Source organism: Rhinolophus ferrumequinum, chromosome 22 (genome assembly GCF_004115265.2).
Source record: "Rhinolophus ferrumequinum isolate MPI-CBG mRhiFer1 chromosome 22, mRhiFer1_v1.p, whole genome shotgun sequence".
In the NCBI taxonomy this organism is placed as follows: Eukaryota; Metazoa; Chordata; class Mammalia; order Chiroptera; family Rhinolophidae; genus Rhinolophus; species Rhinolophus ferrumequinum.
This window is the reverse complement of record NC_046305.1, coordinates 49,935,297-49,955,556: the sequence shown is the minus strand read 5'-3', so window position 1 is coordinate 49,955,556 and position 20,260 is coordinate 49,935,297. Positions and strand designations below refer to the sequence as shown.

The following is a 20,260-nucleotide window of genomic DNA, read 5'->3' as shown; positions in this document are numbered from 1 at the left end:
TTGTGGGTTGAAAGCGATCCTAGAAACCCTTTAATCAACCCTGTCATTTTACAAATAAAGCAACTGAGACAGTCTTGTACTTGCTTAAGATCACTTAAGAGTATTTGTAAAGTGATTATCTAGTGCAAGTTCTTTTTATTATACCATGGTGTAGTTGCACAGCTGTATTTTCTATCTTCCACAAAAAGCACAATTTCAAAATTGTACTACTGTTGTTTGTGAACAGAGACTATATGACAGCTGTATCATAGATGCCCAAAACAAAACTCTAATATCTCAGTGAGCAGAAAAACAAAACAAAATAACAAGTCACTTAATTCTCTCAACCTGAAAAAAGCCGAAAGGCTTTGATCACTAAACCAGCTTGTTCATACTATTGGAACTCGGTTTTTGATGACTGTTTCCCAAACACTATAAATCTCATCTTCTATTCAGTGTTTCAAGTGAGAAGACAGTGTGTCTCTTTCTTGTCCCCATTTTCAACCATTACCTTTTTTTTGGTTGGTAACAAATATTATTCTTTTTGTATGCCATCTCACTATGGCCCTCTGCTGTTAAATTGAAGGATGGTTTTCTGGTCACTTCCTTCCCGACTGTTAAGTGTGAAAACAGTTTTTCTCTCTTTCGGTAAGTAGTAAAGGCACTGTATGAATTCCAGGCGCCCCAGTGTGGTCACGCTACCTATCTATTTGTCATATTAGTTCCACTGGGTAAAGAACTGTGATAATTAGGTCAAGTTGGGTGGCTGATTCATCTGGGAGCCACTCAAATTAATAAGACCTACTGCAGGACCACAAGCCATCTCACATCCTGACTAGATGTGGCCCACAGGACAATTGTACGGACCAGAGCCAATTAGTAACCAAGACTAGTGATGAAATGGCTTACAAGTGCACAGCCACACTTAACATGGGTCATGACTTTATATTCATCTCTCTGCATGAATAAAAGAAATATAGTAAAAGGGAGAGTGTCCTTGGGAACCAGAATAGTATGTTCCCATCTAAGTACCTTCCAATATTGACTAATGTTGCTCTTATTGTTATAGTTTACAAATCTGCATTCGGATTCATTCATGTAAAATAAACTATATAGAACGAAGGTAAACAAAACATATGTAAATAAATGTATACACATCTGTATCTATTTCCAATATCCTAGTAAAGATGTATAGCGATGGAGACAAATAATTAGTTGGTGAATCTGGGCCTCTTTATCATCCTATTGTTGTCTCTTACATTAAGGCTCCTTTGACTTGACTACTGGTCTTACTGGTCACACATAGAAAAGTGTGGAAGAAACATGAAATGCAAAAATACTCACGCAATTTAAAATTTCTATGCCACCATTTTTATATGGGCAATAACTTTAATAAAGACGGCAGACTAGTAAGTTTCATGAAGGTAGGACTTGATTATCTTATTTATCATTCTATTTCTATGTACTATTCAACATTTAGTACAGTGCATGGCATAAACTAGGCTTTCTGTAATTATTAAATAAATGAATACATGAATGAATAAATGAAGGCAAAGCATTAAAACCAAATGATTATCCTGCAGAGATTATTAATAAATTGTTTTTCTTAGCTATGTATAATTCACTGTTAAGAGCTCGACATATCAACTCATTGTTATCTAGCTTTTACAGATGAGGAAACCAAGACATAAGGAGACAAAGTAACTAGCTCAAGGTCACTGTGACTTGTAGGCCAAGGATTCAAACCCAGACAGTCTGAGTCTAGAGCCTATGCTTTTACCCACTGTGATATAGATTTCTAGAAACGCCACTTTGAAAACCTAAATTTCAAAAGTACTTGTAAAATAATAAAAACAACAATAGCTAGAAGACTTGAAAAATCTTTTCAAGTACTTGGAGAAAAGGAAGTTGAAAAGATTGAAGTCAGGCAATGAAAAAGTTTGTAAAAACGCAGGACAACAGACTTTTAAAACATCCAGTGTAGAATACCTTCAAAGTTATTCTAACAATTCATCTCAAGAGAATTTATGCAAAGTCAGAAAATAAGGTTGGATTTGAAAAGTTTCTTTCACACAGGACTGGACGCTAAGTCTTTGATGGTAGCTTAACTGACACTGAAAATGAGTAAGATGAAATTCCGTTAGCATCGATGAATTCAGAGTCAAATTTTCTTGTTGAGAATTTCAATTGTAACAGCACAAGATTTTTAACGTGCTGATATCTTACCTTTTCTTTTTGCTTATGATCATATCCATGGTTTGGAGCAGTCGCCGTTCCAGGGCTAGAATATCTGTGTCAGTTACATTCCTATAATGAGTACAAACTGTTAGCAGTGTTTCGGGATCCCATCCCAAAGGATACAAGGCAGCTGGAAAAACACATAAACCTCAATTGTTACCCAGCAATTCAAGGATCTTTTGCTAGAAAATATTAAAATGACTATGAGCAAAAATGCTTTTGCTGTCAAAAATGGTTTTTTATAGCTAGTACTTCTGGGGTCTCAGGGCAATGGAAGGTAACTAGCTCTCTCATAGTCTTTCTTAGCTTGGATTCAGTGACATCTATGATGCATGTGTCAGCACACTTTTAACTTGGAATTGTCTTTGATTGTTCCACATTTGGAAGGAACTGATTAACTGAAGTTGGCATCCACAGAAATGTGCCTTTGAAAAGGCGGGGTGAAGAGGGGTAGAGAGGGTCAAATTGAAATTGCCAATATAAAAATAAATGAATGTAGGACCAATAATAAGGGCAAGCAATGTAAGTGATAAGACTTACATCGAAACATTCTTAGGCCAATGCCCACAAGGACAGAGGAAAAGGATAAAAAGGCAGTGTCACAGATCTAATATTTAAGTATTAATGCTGGTGGCATGCTATGACATATGTATTCAAGAAATAATGGGGAAGAAAGAAGAGACAAAGTTCTCCTTACCTGAGGAAGTAGGACATGTACGTGTATGGGCAGTTGACAGCACCAAATCCAGACAGAAGAGCCATGAGAGTCACCCCAATCACACCTACCCGGCTGATGAGCTGTTCTATGGACAAGATCCCTGAAAACAGCAGAGCACATGAAAGCCAGGTAACACAGGGACGATGGCTCTCACCGTACTACGAGAGGAAGCATCACTGGAAACATCCATCATTATATACAACTAACTTATACAAGCCAAAGTTTACTAAGACATAGATGTTCTGTAATAAATATATAAAAGTCCATTGATTTTCCTCCTACCTCATATGCTTCCAGAATCATCTCCATTACTGGGTGATGATAATAATATAACCATAATTATAAATAACACTTATTGACTGTTTACTCAAGGTAGTGTGAATCTAACAAAGCCAAGTACTTTTAGTAAAAGCTTTGGCAAAAAAAAAAATAATAAAGAAATCTGCTGGAAAAGCATAAACAGAACGCTTTGTACTATAGCTACCTTTGTTATATACAGTTCCCCCTTAGTTCATAAGCTCAGATAGATAAAGTGACTTGCAGAAGACCGTGTCACCGTAGCTATTTGCTCAGATTCCTTCTAGCGTCATATGATACACTTTCTTAGTCTCTCTTACTCTTTCTCCTCATCTACCACCTTGGAGAGACTTGAATTTTTTTTTTTCATTCACTGATTCAATAGACAGGTTTTAAATACTTACGTGCTAGGTTCTATGCCAGGCGCTAGAGATACAAAGATAAATACGATGTAGTTTATGACCTCAGGGAAGTCACAGGTTAAGGAGGAAGTTAGAAAAGGAAACAAGTAATTGGTGGGAGCAACTAGTATCTGCTAATAATGGCCAGGAAAATTGTTTTAGAGGAACTGACAAGAGTTGAATATTGAATGAATAAATAGGTATTTTCCAAGTAGACAAGGGGTGAGGGATTGTCTAGGCTGATAGGACAGCTCTAGAAACTTCCAAGTAACCTGGTAGGACTGGAGGACAGACACACTGAGGGGAGCAGTAGTTAGGCCCTGGAAGTCTTGTGTACCATGCTGAGTTTGAATGTTTTTGGTAGGCTGGGATTTCTCAACTTTTTTGGCCTTCTTTAATGTGATTTGAAATTTCAAAATAGCTAGTTTGAAAAATATATAGTTGTTTATGATGTTACATATGCTTTAAAAAATTGCACATTTCTTGACCTTTATCCTCCTTCAGGAGGCTCAACTCCTGCTACAGGCGATGAGCAGACACGGAAGGATGCACAGGAGATAGGGCAGAGTCTAAACACTGGTTCACTCAGCAGGATTCCAACGCCTTTCCAGCATGTCTTCTTATACTAAGAATCTGGAAAGCTAAAAGCTCTTTCCCCGATTTCCCTGAAGCGAAGGTTTGAATGTTTCCAAGGCTGCATCCAATGCACAGGTCCCTGTGAGACCTCACATGCAGAGGGGAAAAATGTGGGAATGGTGACAGCACTTGGGAGCTGCAGAAGCTGGGGCAGAGGTTCTAGAGTCTGGTCCCTGATGTCACAGGCCCGGAGTGGCAGGTGACAATTTCAGTGGGTTTTTCTAGTTCAGTACTGTGCTTATTTCTGTGGTGTTTCTCTTCATTACACAACATCTAAGGTTGACGTCTTCACTTTCCTAGAAGTTCTGTAAACTTCCTAAAGCGCAGTAATAGGACACTCTCCACTGTAAGCTAATTAAAGTAGATTCTGTTTCCTGCTATAAGAATCCTGGCAGATACACCAGGAAAGTGAAATGAATAGATGTTTATTTTTAAAACAAGATCCAGTATATTTATTACAGGTGAGCTCTCTAATTTATTTTGGACAGAATTGTATATGTATTTCTGAAGCAGTTAGGAAGAATTTGTTAGCCGAGAGATTTTTGTTCATTGTTTTTAGCACAGAAATTAAGACTCTGACCTGTTCTTGTATTTAAAATGAACTTTTTTTTTTAAAGGACGGCACAGCTCACAGTGGCTCATGTGGGGATCGAACCAGCAACCTTGGTGTTATCGGCACCATGCTCTAACCAACTGAGCTAACTGGCCACCCTCAAAAAATGAACTTCTTTTATGTGAGGCTCTCCCCTAGAAAGCTTTTCTATTTTTACTAATTATGTTTTATGTCACCACTCTTTCCCAAAATACATACACTCCCTAAAGACAATCTTTAGCATCACCTGAGCAGTGGCCGTTTACATTTTGGGTCACAGACCCCTTCGGGAATCTGATAAAAGCTTGTGGACACCCCGCCTCCAAACACACATACAAATATATCCCCATAATTCTGCACACAGTAGCAGGAGATTTAAGGTAAGGACACCTTTCTCCACTTTCTACTCCCTTGAAGTTCATCCACTCAGCTAAGGTCAAAAACTCCTGCTCTGAAATGAAAGAAGTCTGTTCCCAAACCAGCATTTGACACCTCCTGGGATGATGGGACAATTTGGTTGAAAACCAGAAAATTTTTAGAGAAATAATTTGCTATATTTCTCACCATCAGAACTTTAAAAAAATTTTTTGTTTCAATATTGAACAATTATAAACATCCCGTTCCCCACTCCTACCACATATCCACTCACCGTGTTTTGGGCTGAGAATGGGAAATGGATCTCCTAGTTTCCAGAAGAAATACATAAAAGTCAACCATAAGAGACAGGAGAAAAGCAGTCGCTGTTTATGCACTAAAAGAGAGGAGACAAGACTGTAAGAGTAAATAGATACATGGTAAGGAGCTTGCATCATGCTAATTAATATTTGCTTGATGTGTTCACTCAGCAAACGAGCGATGGAACAATACAAAATTTAGAGACAGCATCCTTACCACCATAAGGGAAATTTGGCTGAAATTAAGATGTGGGTTGAGTTAAGGGAGACAATCTAATGGCAACAGAAATAAAACTGTGGCAGGACAAATAATTGAATTATTCGTTCAATATTTTTTTGTGTGCCAACCTTGTTAAGATGCTGTGTGTGAGGTGCCCCCAAACGATGATAACTACTCTGTTTCCCCGAAAATAAGAGCTAGCTGGACAATCAGCTCTAATGCATTTTTTGGAGCAAAAATTAATATAAGACGCGGTATTATATTATATTACATTATATTAGACCCAGTCTTATATTAAGACCCGGTATTATATTATATTATATATTATATTATGTTATATTACATTACATTATATTATATTACATTTTTGCTCCAAAAGATGCATTAGAGCTGATTGTCCGGTTAGGTCTTATTTTCGGGGAAACACAGTACTGAAAGTAATGTAGAAGTGAAGCACTCCACAGCTTCAACCCCCAAGAACACTCATCTCCAACTATGTGCCAACACGAGAGGCAAAAGTACTCACGCAGTCGGATGTTGCTCACAATAAAGTAGCCAATGTAAAAAGGCACCATAAAGACCAGGATCAGCAGAATTACACACAGGTTCATTTTCCAGTGAAAATAACGGGAGCTGAAACAAAAGCCACAGACTATCGTTAGGAGGGAAGGAGCAGCACCTCTCATTCTCTTTAGTCTTCCAAAGGATAGTTGCTCTTTGAACGCAATACCGAATATCCCCCATCTAATTAGTCGACAGATCGGCTGTTTCTATCTGCTCGTTTATAGAGATTCAAAATTACAAAGTTCTGAAAGGATATACATAATCGTCTTAACATAAAATTTTCACTTATCAAAATGAGACTGTCAGTGCTCCAGTTATATTCATAGGCAATGTATAATAATATAACATATACTACTATTAGTAGAGCGACCTGTTTCAATCACCACGGGGAGTCTTATTCCAATATAAGCATTAACAGAAAATAAATGTTAACAGTAACATGTGCCACAATGACTCAGAAATACTTCTTTTATCCCCTCAATATAATTAAACATCTGGTTTGCACAACTGCTTTATTATTGAATATAAAATAGATTTTATTGATTGATTAAAATAGTTTTAGGATTTTCACAATTTTATTGAGATCTAATTTACCATTTAAAGTGTATAATTCAATGGTTTTCAGTATAGTCAGAGTTGTGCAACCATCACCGCAATCAATTTTAGAACATTTTTATCACATCATAACAAAACCCTACACCCATTAGCAGTCACTCCCCTTTCCTTCCAACCTCCCCAGCCCTAGGAAACCACCAAAATATAATACTTTCTGTCTCTATGGATTTGCCTATTCTGGACATTTAATACATATGGAATCACACAATACGTGGCCTTTTGTGACTGGCTTCTTTCACTTAGCATAATGTTTTCAAGGCTCATCCATATTGTAGCATCTCTCAATATTTCATTCCTTTTTAGAGCTGAATAATATCCATTCATTAGTTTATGAACACTTGGGCTGTTTTACTTTTTAGCTATTAGAAATAGCGATGCTATTAACATTTGTGCACAAGTTTTTGTGTGGACATGTTTTCATTTCTCTTTAGATATATGCCTAGGAGTGGAATTGCTGGTTCATATGATAACTCTAATTTTTGCAGGCCTGCCTCTATTTTTCAAAGTGGCTGTACAATTTAAATTCTCTCCAGCAGTGTATTAGGGTGCCAATTTCTCCATAGCTCTGCCAACACTTATTGTCTTTTTGATTCCAGTTATTCTAGTGAGTGTCAAATGGTATCACAGGGAGGGTTTGATTTGCATTTCCCTAATGGCTAATGATGTTGAGCATCTATTCAAGTGTTTACTGGCCATTCGTATATATTCTTTGGAGAAATGTCTATTCAGATCCTCTGTCCATTTTTCAATTATGTTATTTGCCTTTTTATAATGGAGTCATAAGAGTTATTTGTGTATCCTACATAAAGTCCCTTATCAGATATGTGGTTTACAAAATTTTTCTCCCATTCTTGGGATATCTGTTCACTTTCTGGATGGTGTCCTTTTTATTTCTTGGTTTTAAACTTACTTGTACTTAGGCCTGCTTTAAAAAACAGTGAAGTGGCTTATGAGGATATATATAAAACACAGGATGATGAAATAAACAGTAAGGAAATATAAAAGAGGAAAAACAATGGTAAAAGATAGGTAAAATATCAGGCCAGGCCTGGTGGCTATTACGAAAATGCACACCATGGAGTTCTAGAAACTTGCATTGGGTGGGTACTCCTTAAATTTAGCTTTAAGTTTCCTAAAGACTGATTTGAAGTAGAAAATTTGATCAGTTAGATAAATCCCAGTGTCTGTAAGAAACACAAACGAACTGCTTAAAGGAAACATAATTATTACTGAATTATTACTGAGATCATAACGAAAATTTTCCAAAGATTTCATATAAAGAAAATGTGAGGGCAATTAACAATGTCCTCAGAAAACATTCTTTCTGAGGAAACATCAATGAGTTTCAGAGGGCCGTTTCCTACTGTTTCCCCTTAGCATAGATGGCAGCAATCATGAAACAAAGAGCTGTTCAGAGAGGCTACTCTGCATTTAGTCTAGAGATATGGACAGCTTCTTACTCAACTGGATTAACCCACTTTAGAGCGTTCGGAGAAACAAACAAGCTGCACGTCCTCCAGGCAATCACACTTAGTATTTCAGCCAAGCTTCTGAAAGGAGGGAGGCAGTGGGTTTGAAATGACACATGGAATCCACGTTGCCAACTAAAAGCAAACCATGTGTAATATTTTAACTAACTTTTGAGCTGAGGGTAAAGTGCCATTCTCTTGAGAGAATTAAGGGTCCTAACAAGATTATGCATTTGAATGGGAGGCCATGCCACTCTGCTCAGAGGGGAATCCAAAGATTACTTTTGGTCAGGGCCAAGAGTCTCCTTTGAAAACTATTCTGATGCAGTCAGTGCACAGACATAATGCATGATCAAGGTCCATATTTCCGTTCCGCAGCAGGGACAAATGTTAGTATGAAAAAAATAAGTGTAACTGAAGACATGTCTCAACCACACACACCTAATCCCCAAAGGAGTACCCAAGAAAGAGTAATTCTAGCAATGCTACTTCCCTATACTCTTTTAAGAAAAATACGTCAAAGTAACTGAGTGATGTGTCTTCCTATATGGGATTATTAATTATAAATGAGCTAAAAGTTGGGGGACATCATCTACCAAAACAGGAATTTTGGTTTAGCAAATATGAGCCATAGTCCTTCCTATTGATACCTAGATTGACGGTCAGCAAGCCATGGTCCCCTAGCCATGCCCATCTGTTGATATCCTGCCTATGGTTGCCTTGCTCTACAACATGGACTTGAGTAGTGGCAACAGAAACTGTATGGCCCACAAGACCTAATATATTCATTATCTGGCCCATACGAAAAAGTTTGCCGACCTCTGTTAGATAGTGCAACTTCCAGGTTGTGATAATAAAACGTAATAACTAGCATGTAAAATAACACTGGCCTATTCTCCATAGTCATAGGCTCTGTCTCCAGCTCATCTAAGAAAGGTCTAGGTTATTAAAGAACAAGTTGAAAAGAACAAGTTGAAAACAGGAAATTCCTGTTTTACCATATTCTAAGTTCGTAATTTATCTACCAAGAGACCACCATGATCAGCTCTCATTCTCTCAATAGGAATCTGACAACACAGTCTCCCTGTAAGTCTCAAGTGTCAGGGGCCTCTGGCGAGTTATACAGCTTATCTCAGCACTGATTCCTACCTACAGAGGTAAATGCCATTTTATTCTTAATAGCTGGTGTACTCTACACATAAACATTGGCCTAAAAAAAAATCAAGCTTGCAGTGTAACGAGCAAGAAATATTTTGGGTAGACTGTTTAATAAACTAACAGGTATGTTATCTGGAGGGGGATAGGAGTTTTAAAAAATCCTTAACACTCTTAAGTTCAATCAGACTTGACCATGCCTCTGAAATCAACAAAGCTAACTAAGTTAGTTAAGAACTGGAGTTTAGTCTTCAGTTCTAACCCTTAACTAGCTCTGAGGAATTCTGATCTTTTAAATCAGAACAATATGGAGGACCATTACTGGGATTTATTTAGAGAAAACCCTGAGAAAAATAAAACTGCTAGGAGTGAAGCCTGGGACGAGGCTTTCAGCCTTGTTCTTAATTAGTATTTCAGAGCCGGCGGCCAGATTTTTTTCCCCCCACTGTTTCACAATCTTTGTCAAACTAGTTACTGGGTGGTTGGAACCCATATTGGGTGTTATTATTACAGTATTCAGACTAAACTAACCACACGGTGGATTTTTTCAGCTATGGGATCTAAGAAAGTCTTCTATGTAAAGAAAGTCACATAGGTTCCCTCAAGAGGAGAGCTAATTAGGACCCTCACTCACCTGCTATTCAATACGCCTAAGATTTCGAAGATGATGAGTTCAAACATGGTGCAAGAAAACGCAAAAGTCACTGAGAAGATCACCTGTACAACATACTGACGTACCTGGGGAAAAAAGCCAAACAGAGACGAAGAGTCATTTCCTTGTTTGAAGTACTGAATTGATAATCTTCCAATCTTACAAGTCAGAAAACTTATTTTGAAGAAATTCTCACGTCATTGGAAATGGGGCCCCAACAGTAAGTGGCCTGGAGCTAAGGGAAGAGATGAAGAAGGCAGTGCTTCTGATTCATGGGTCACGTGTACTACCATCCTCTCGTGGAGGATTTAAGGCACAAGAAAATGAAGTGACAGGGTCATAAGTAGCACTTACAATTCCTGATACACAATGACCAAAAGGAAAAAAAAAGACAGATTTAAATATATATAGGTTAGAGCTAAAAGGGTTTCTTTAACACTCTGCAGACTTTGGACCAGTTCTAGAACCTTCCCTGCAAGGCCTTAAAGTATAGAGCAGAACAGAAGCTCTAGAATCCTGGGCTCTTTCAGACAACAGCCCAAACTCCCCGGGGGAGAACATTCTAGAAATGACCCTAAAGTAGCCCATAACCATTGAGCTTATTACTAAATGAGGAGGACTAACTGGGAAATGTCCAGTCCCGGCTGGCATTTTTCTGAATTCAAGGCTTAAGATAAAAACCAGGTCAGCCTTAGGATTTTGGTATCAACTTAGGATGTAAGATGGTCATTTAACATTGAAGGTCAGATACCCAAATGAACAGGAACATTTATGAGACATTATAAGTTAAATTCCCTCCCAAAGAATAACTATCTGTTATTGGTGTGTGTACTGAGGTGTCCAAGGCATGACAATTCCTGCTTCTGGCTTCTGGGCTATACATGACTTGCCTGAAAACAAACAAACAATCAACTAAGCCTAATCATATTCTCCAAGTTAAGAATTATATAGCACTGATTTGGCAAAAACTTCCTATCTTGAAAGTGAACATAACCTTTCTTTAATGGAGATATTCTCCTTGCACCATTTTACAACAATTTAAATTCATACAGTATTAGCAAATCAAAATGATTTCTTCTTACCTCATAATCCTTAAACAGTTGGCGCATGAAGAAAAGCCACCCAAATCCAAAGAAGAGTATCTGAAGGAGACAGAAGATAGAAGGTCAGTATACATAATCTTTTAAGGAATGTCATACACAGAGTATTTGATGATAAAGTCTGCTAACTAGACAGTTTATTTCAGAGATTAAAGATGAGATCTACTCATACAAGAACTATTTATTAAAATCCTCAACTTTTGGGAGTAGAGATTGAGATGCTCTTTAATTTTTGGAATTATCCATGTTTTAGAATGTTTTAAGTTAGACAAATATTAAAATACGTTTTTCCTGTAACCTTACGATAATCATTTTATCAGTCAGAGAAGTTAGCAAATAAAAAAGGAGTCAGTGAAACTTGCTTTCTTACAGATGATCCCTGTTTGCAAATATTTAAAAAAAGAACTTCATGGGAAAGGAATTAAGATTAACAAAAAAAAAAAAAAAAAAAAAGAAAGAAAGTAGTAGAAAGACTGGTATTTTTTATGTTTTCCTTCATGGAGCTTTCTTAGCTTCTCCACTTTACATGGGTTGTGCTCCTAACCCACACAAAGTGGTTTCCATCTCTGTGTAAAGCCAAGGGGTTGCAGGATCCCACTTTGCCAGTTTGGGTTCAAGCGGACATCAGGGATAGCAGCCACATGACAGTTTTTTTCAGTGTTCTACAGCTGGTTTGTTTTTCACTGGTAAACAGAACCTTCTCTCTTTCTCTCTCTCTGGTACAACTCCTCCTATACTGGCTAGGAATTTCACGGAAGGTAAAATTCTTTTATGCCTTCCTCCTGACTTCAGGAGCAAGTGTTGAAGCTAGAGCACAGTTTAGCAGAGGTTCCTGCTGTGTTCCTCCTACCCACCAAACTCATATTTTCAGCCACATTCTTTAGACACAATAGCGTAGTGGGTTAGGACAGATTTTTCTGGAGAATACCTTTGCTGAGAGAGGTTTTAATTTGGGTGTAAAACTTGGTATCACGTGTACATTTTGGGATTATATGCATTTTCCAGCAAGAGGTTCTAAGGTTTTCACCCCACAGTCAAAGGCTTCCAAACAAACAAACAAACAATCAAATAAACAAAAAACCCAAAACACTGTTGAAGGATGAAAAAGGATCAGGCAGGTAAAAGACAGATGATGGGAGATTGGAAGACAGGGTTTTCTTCCCAGATAGCAAAGAGCATGAGTAAGGCACAGAGGTATGAAACAGCATGGCATATAAATGTCTAATCACTATGTTATTTTGTACACCTGAAACTAATAAAAAGAAATACCATGGCATATACTGGGAACTACACACGCTTCGGTGCTGCTGGAAGATAAAATTCAGAGAAGGAAGGGGTTAAGACTGAGGCTAAGCGGGGATCAGAGGACGAATGACAGGGAGCCCTGAAGACCGCCCTAAGGCGCTTGGGTTAGTGTTGGGTGATGAGGAGGGAGAAGAAGTGGCCAGGTTTGCTTTTTATGGAGCGCTATGGTGGTTATGCGTAAGCTCCATTGGAAGGAAACAACACTGGAGAAAGAGAAATATTATAGGAGATTGCCGCAGTAGTCCAGGTGAGGAATGACAAAGGCCTGAATTAAGACCCTGGTAGTTGGAGAAGGCAACAGATTTGAGTATTTAAAAGGTAAAATCCGCAAGGGGGAAATAAAAGATGACGACTTTGGAATAAAGGATGAAGAGTGAGGCCACCAAATTTATATAAAGAATATAGGGGGAAGAAAAAGTTTGGGAATGGCGGTGGGTGTTGGGAAGACGACGCATTCACTTTCAGAAATGCTACGTGTCTGAGGGCCATCCAGGTCAACACAGAAGACAGATTAGGAAGGCAGGACGGAGATACACGTAAGAGCTGAAACCCCCAAAGAACCTTCAATCACCCAGGAATAGTATGGAGAGTGAGGAGAACAATATGCCAAGAAGAAAACACTAGAGGGTAGGAATGGGAAGAAGAGACCAGGAAGGAGAAAGAGAAGGACTGTCAGAGAAATAATGGAACAAGGAGAGTGTGGTATCCTGCAACCAAGGGAATCGAGTTTAAAGGAGTGTTAAATGAAGCAGAGAGGGACAACAAAACCAGGACTGCAATCTGTTCAGAGGATTTGGTAACTTGGAGTTCAAGGCTGACCTTAAGGAAAACAGTTTGAATAGTGAGATGGAGGCAGGAACCAGACTAGCAGGCCGGGAGCCAATGGTGGGGTGTAAGGCAGTGGAGATCATAAGCACAAATTATCGCAGGGAGAGCGGAGAAGGAGAGGAGGCGACAGAGACAGAAAACTTTAGGTAGTAAGTAGCCTAGAGAAGAATACGAGGTGAAGGAACAGTGTATATATAGGCCAAGAGGAAGAAAGCAGTAGAGTAAGGGGATAAACCAACAGGAGAAGGAACTGGTGGAACACAGAGGGTGAGTTATGATATTAATTTATTATTAGGACTAGCTACCCTTTACTGACCATTTACTATACTCCAGGAACTCCAAACGCTTAGCGCTGTCATCTCATTAAACCAGAAAAAGCCAAGAAGGTTTGACGGGCCTCATATCAGAGAAAGCTGAGGCTTACAGAAGTTAATCCATTTATAGTAAGTGTCAGAAGCGGGAATGGTGTGACTGACTCTAAAGCTTGTGCTTTTGACCACTTCACAATAAGCTGCTCCAAGATCAAAGGCAAGGTGAAGAGGACGGCCTCAAACAGGAGTAGGGGGCACCTCATTTTCTGACATGGGAGGAAAGGAGTTAGGAATGGCTGTGGACATAGGTGACAACTCAGAGTGAGACCAGGAAGCAGAAAGTCACGCCTTTGGTCTCACTTTTGCTGATATAGTAGGAGTCAAAGTTATCTATTAAGAGTAAAAGGTAAGGATAAAAAAAAGGGCTCCGAAGAGAGTGACAAAGACTCAGAGAAATTATGAGGGGAATGGAACAAGCAGATAATTAAAGCCAAGAAAAATAAAAATGATTCAGTGAGCTGAAGTTGCCCATAAACTCAGGGAGTCCTCAATCTGCAGGTGTGGAATTTTCTACGGCAGCCTTCAGGCCCCTGAACCAGTAGTAGACAAACTATAGCAGGGATTTAAGTGTGGACTTTTATATGTGGGTAAAGAAACAAGAGGGTAAAAGTAGCTTGTATGCATAAATCCAGACCGAGGAGAAAAGGAAAGGGGCGAACAGATGGGAGAAAGTATCCCTCGACTACCTAGGACACCCTTCGGTTATTATAAATCATCATCACCAGTGGAGACATTTAAATTCAGAGTTTAGAGGCCACCTTTATATGACTGATGAAGTCATGACTGAAACTGGAGAAGTCAAGCATTTAGAACTGGGAGTGGTGTGTATGATGGAGATGATAAGAAAGAAAATAACATACATATTAAAGACCATCCTGAAATGGAACTTTAAACAAGAAAAACAAGCGAAAATGATATTCTACATGAGGGGATGGGAAATGGAAGAAAAAGAGAGATCTATACCTTTAATACTTAACAGTGGGCTCCTTTCACAACGATAAGAAAGCTTTAAAAAACAACAACAAAAGACTTTAATACAACTTGAAAAAAGTTAACTGGAGAATCCTTTAATAATTCCAAGATAAATATAGATTCTGGCAAGATTATAGAGGATCTAAAAAGCATGTAGAAGGGATAAGCACTCTCAAATAGCTTTGCAAATGAAATAGAAGGTGCATAGCTTCTTATTCAAAAAGAGAATTAATATTTAAAAAATTGTACAGTCTTGACCTTGGGACTTAGAGTGTACTTTGGAACTGATAAGTCTTATGACTATATAGAAGGTTCAAAACATGAGTTAGATAACAGCTGCTTTTACAAAAAATGACTCCTACATTAAAAATTAGCTACAGATAAAAAAAAAAAAAAAGAGACAGCCATTGGCAGGGCAGGTATGAAAGAACTGACTGAAAAAGGCCCCTTTCTCAGATCATTTAATTACCCTTTATTCATTTAACAATATCTATTAGTGCCTACTATGTGCCAGGTCCTAGAGCTAGAATGGTGAATGAGGGCATGGATACCGCTCTGAAGGAGTTTATAATCTATGGGAGAGTTAGATAAGTAATTACAAAACAATGTGATCGAATTGTATAAGGAAAGTGGGCAAAGTGAACTATGGAAGCAGGTACAGGGATACCCAGTCCAGGCTAGGAGACGCTTCGTGGGTGTTCGTGCTGAAAGCTGAAGGCTCAATAGGAAGGAGTTAGCCAGGAGACAGAAGTGGAGGAGTATGGGAAAAAGGTCCAAAAAGTGACAACAGACTGTGTGGAAATCTGAAGGCATGAGAGCCTGGCCAGATTAAGGAAGCAGAAGAAGGCTAAAAGTAAGGCGCCCTTTGTAAGGCTAAAGTACAAAGGGAAGTGAGAAATAGCGAGAGTCAAGGGTGGAGAAGTCAGAGCTGGGGTCTCATCATAAGACACCCTATAAACTATTTTAAGGATTTGAACTTTATCCCGGGGCATGGTGAACGATCTCTACACCAAGATGTTACTTGAAGTTGACCAGCTCCAGTATATGACCTCTAATTTCAGATTTCATTTTAAATAAATCTTTCAGTTCATACAAAACAGTGAGGGGCAGGTGTTTCTAAGGTAACCACGCCTCTCTAGACAGGTGCTTTTTAATAAGTAAATATTTAGTAGGCCTCTACTATGTGCCAGCAACTCATCTAGATGCTAGAGAACAAGAAGGAGGCTATCCTGGACCTCAGGGCGTTTACAGCTGACAAACACACAAATAAACAATAGTGATAGATGCTAAAAAGAAATTAAAACAGAGAAACGAGACAGAAGGTGGCTGGAATGGAGGCTACTTTGGGGGTGGGGAGTCAGGTAAAGGCTTTCTGAAGTAACATTTTTACTAACACCTAAATGATGAAGTAGCCACATAAATATCTACCAAGAATACTCCATGCAAAGGAGCTCTTAGTTCCTCATTTGTACAGAGCAGGTTTGAGAATTAAATTTGATATTCCATGTGAAAGTTAAAGTATTATTATATGGCATAAAAGATCAGAAAGCCATTTTCACGGTTCAACTTATCAATTACGTCCGTATTGAAAATCTTAGAGGCTACAATTCAATGCCAATTTCCTCACTGACATTCTTATTTTGATTCTGAGTGAAAAAAATGCTACTTAAATACTGTCATTTTCTTTGAGTTGGTACTAGGGCTAAAAATAACCCTGAGTTGTCACCCAGGGCAACTGGAAGCCCTTAGAAAGTTTGAAAAGAAAATTACATGTCCAGCTTTTTGTACATCAATACATTTGAATATTATGCAGCTGATAAAAACAATAATTATGAAAACTATATAAAGGATGGTAAATTTAAAAATAAAAACTTATTGTGTTAGGGTGTTCCTTGTTTCATACTTTCTAAAATGTTGCAACAAAAGTTTTTTTAAGAGACAAGGACAAACTTCTCCTCCAAAGACAGAAGCATTAGAATGAAGCAAATGAAACCTGGATCAAAAAACAAAGATTTAATTCACTTTAAATCCCCAAACTAAACTGTTTCTGTCGTTTGCCACTTGAAAACAAGAACAATTCGGAAAAAATAAATTACTGGAAGAATGAGAGGGGAAAGATCAATAATTAGATAGTCTGAGCTTCTACAAATATTAACAGTTGGCCAACATATATTTATCGAATGTTTGCACTTGGAGGGGGGATACAGCTATGAACGTCTCAGCATCTCAAAGAATAAATTCATATACAAATACATAAATGGTATCAGAGTTGTGATAAATATTTAAGTAGGCTATGAAGAACATAGAGTAACTCAAGGAATGACGTGGTAAAAGCAAGAAGCTCCCCAGAGAAGCTTCTATAGAGCTGGGAGAGTCAGTGTCTTATTTATGTTTGTACCCTCAGAGCTTTATATAACGATCGCTAAAAGTTCGTTGACTGTGCGAATGAATGAACGTGGCTAATCCGGAAGAAAGCAGGGTCAGAAAAAGATCCGAAACATATGGGCAGCAAACAGAGGATAAAGAATGAGGTGTCAGTGCACAATCGAAACCTAAAGATCTAAGTGATGGTGGCAAATTCCTCCGCACCCGGATGCAGCATCTGACAACCAGCAAAGTGCCCACGTGTCCCCAGGAGCCAGCCCCGATTGGCCCGAGGCGCACTCCACGCCCGGAACCACACTCTTCCCCGATCCGTGGGTCAGCAGCTCAGTCTAGAGATTAGGGGCGCTTTGGGGACCTCTCCCTTCTCGCGGCACCAGCTCTGAGTGTTGAGGCCACCTGATCCCTTCCAAGAATGGACGGGAAAGCAGAGGGTGAAGGGTAGTGGGAAGATGGAGGCTGGGTCGGGGCGCCGACGGCCACAGAACGCCTCCGGACGAGGGCGGAGGGAATCGGACTCAGCAAATCTCACGCCCTCCCGGAGCCCGGGCACGGATGAGGCAGGTGCAGGCCGCAGGCTGCCAGGGAGGCCCCGAGACGATTTGGGAAAGTGACCCTAAGGAGTCCTGCGGCGGGAGGCAGTGGCTCACCTGGGAGGTAATCATGATGCTGGAGTCTATCAGGAAACTCATGGCGAAATGTAGAAAGAGCGCGTGCCTCGACTTTCCACTCCCCAAGGCCACAGCACCCTCCAGACTCCGGCCCCATCACACCCACGGCCTTCGCCCGGGGGCCACCACCAGGATCGCTGTTCGCCAGCCCGACGCCATCAAGCTGCGTCCCAGCCACCCAATCAGCGGCCACATCCAGTGCTTCCCGCCTCCGGCGGCTAGGAATGGGCGGAGGCGAGGCGCCAGGGAGCGGAGTCCCCCGGGGCGGGGCCAGGGAGTTGTCATTCTGGGGGCGGGGCTTAGTTAGAGGCGGTCTGGCCGAAAGGGGCGGGATGAAAATCCAAAAGCAAATGTCACGGAAGGTAGTATTTACATTTCTGTGGCTGAAGGAGGTGGGGCCTCAGCTAACACCTTGTTTTAAGTGGTAATTCCATTTTGTAATGGTCATATTGGTCATAGCTAATAAGATGAAGTTAATAATGATTATTATAATGAGTTAGACCCTAAGTCGGGCATTGCGTTTTGAATGTTAAAATTTATACTGGGTTCCACAAACAACTGAACAGCTACAGGTGAGGGAAGAGTGGCAGAGCAGGTGAGATTTTAACAAATACAGCTAACTAAGTAAATTTCTGATGTGATAAGAACAAAAAAAAAGCGCACCATCTATAACAAGGGAGTGATAATTTCATACTTGGTATCCATGAGACCACATCTGGAGTACTGCATTCTTTGTACCACACTGTTAAGTGGCACATAGATGTATTGGAGCACACTCAGAGGCGAGCCACCAGATGAGGGTCCAAGAAAGGAACTGAAGAACGAAGACTCAGAAACGTGATAGCTCTCTTCATGTGGAAGAATATGTAGAATTGGTATGGCCCCAAGAGACAGTTGTAGGACAAAAGACTGAAGTTAAATGAAGTTTGATTTAATTCAAAACAAGGAATAATTCTTTCAGACTCTGAAGAGTTATTTTAGGAACTACCCCCCACACACACACACACACACTTGGAGTTGCTCATATATACTTAATTACTACTTTATCCATTCAATACTCATTTCGTGAAGGCTTAATTCACTGCTCTGGGACTTCCCGGTTCCCACTTGGGCTCTAGGTACACTTGTAGCCCCTGGAGTCTCATAGTCCTGGAAGCTGCCTGCAGCTGAGGGCAGTCACCCGGTGTGGGAGTGGCTGCAGTCAAAGCTGCTGTCAATATCTAAGTACAGCCTTGGGTGGACCTGGCATCTAGGACCCGAGTGCTTAGACTACGGCAATCTGAGTAACAGACTCACAAATGTATTACACACAAGGGAAGGTGTCTATCTTTCTTAGCATTGAACTCTGCTATACTAAGCAGCCAAACTACCTATCAGATGTCCATTCCCTCCCTGATGCAGAAGGCCAGGGAGCAGTGGAGGCAGCCCTACTCTCGGAGAGTCTTAAACCAAAGAACTTTGTGTCCCTGGCTACATTTGTCAGGGAAGCAGGTAGATGCCTCATAGATGGTACTGTGTAGGCATTTACCTACACATGACGAGTTAGAATCCCTACCAGATTCAAGGCCATGCGATCGTAGTGCAAAATGCTGGGAGAGCTTATGGAGGCAAACAGCTTACCTTGGTGACTTACTGGGGTGTGTGGTGGGGATCAGAGTCTCAGTGAACCTGGCGTAGCAGAGAAAGGCATGCAATCCTGCTAGCCTCAGCCCTGTGCAAAGCTTTGAATGACACTATTCAGGATTCTCCCTACTGCAACGCCTGTGTCCAGGCCAAGGACAGGCCTGGGTGACCCAACGAACTACTACCCCCTGCTTTTGATTGCAGAACGTCTCTAGAAACCTTCACACTAGATGAATAGCTAATCAACGCTCCTCTCGGAGCAAGTCTCTTTCCCAAAATAGCTTGCCCTCCCCTCCCTACCCTGGTACTATGCTCCCAGTCCACTCCAGCTGCTATCCTGTTCAACAGTGAGATCTGCTGCTGCTACCTCCGTGGACTGTCAAGACACCTGGGCTCTGACTGAGCCCCCAGTTTGTGACCCATTTTCCAAGGGTGCTATCCAAAAAATTTCATGTTCATGATTACTGGCCATTGCTTACCATTGATCTAGAAATTGACAGCCAGACAGATCTGCCATTAAAGAGTCTACTGACAACATGACCAATCTATGTCCCTTGGACCAGTGTTTATTCACATCAGTTCACTGTATCCTTTTCCATAGCAACTACAGTGTTTATACCTCCTATCTTCTCTCATCTTCCGGCACCATCCACATCCTGACAGCTAGCTATATTTCCCTCTTCCGCCAAATTTATACAAAAGGCTGAGTCCAGGAGTTGACACTAACACTGGGACCCTGTGAAACACCCTAGCACCCCTTTTCCATGCACGTATACAGCACCCGCCCGTGCCAGTGGC

General features: G+C 40.1%; 1 protein-coding gene across 1 annotated transcript in view; it reads right to left on the bottom strand.

The window, feature by feature from the left end:
* Positions 1-18,055, bottom strand: part of LOC117014433 (Golgi pH regulator) — a 33,210-nt gene extending 15,155 nt beyond the window's left edge. Inside the window, exons 1-7 of the mRNA XM_033092315.1 lie at positions 17,819-18,055; positions 11,293-11,352; positions 10,193-10,296; positions 6,282-6,388; positions 5,511-5,612; positions 2,915-3,035; positions 2,206-2,286 (exon numbers count right to left, since the gene is read on the bottom strand). Of these exons, the coding sequence (XP_032948206.1) occupies positions 2,206-2,286; positions 2,915-3,035; positions 5,511-5,612; positions 6,282-6,388; positions 10,193-10,296; positions 11,293-11,352; positions 17,819-17,860 (617 nt within the window). The 5' untranslated portion in view covers positions 17,861-18,055. The remainder of the gene's footprint in view (positions 1-2,205; positions 2,287-2,914; positions 3,036-5,510; positions 5,613-6,281; positions 6,389-10,192; positions 10,297-11,292; positions 11,353-17,818) is intronic.
* Between the last annotated feature and the right edge of the window lie 2,205 nt (positions 18,056-20,260).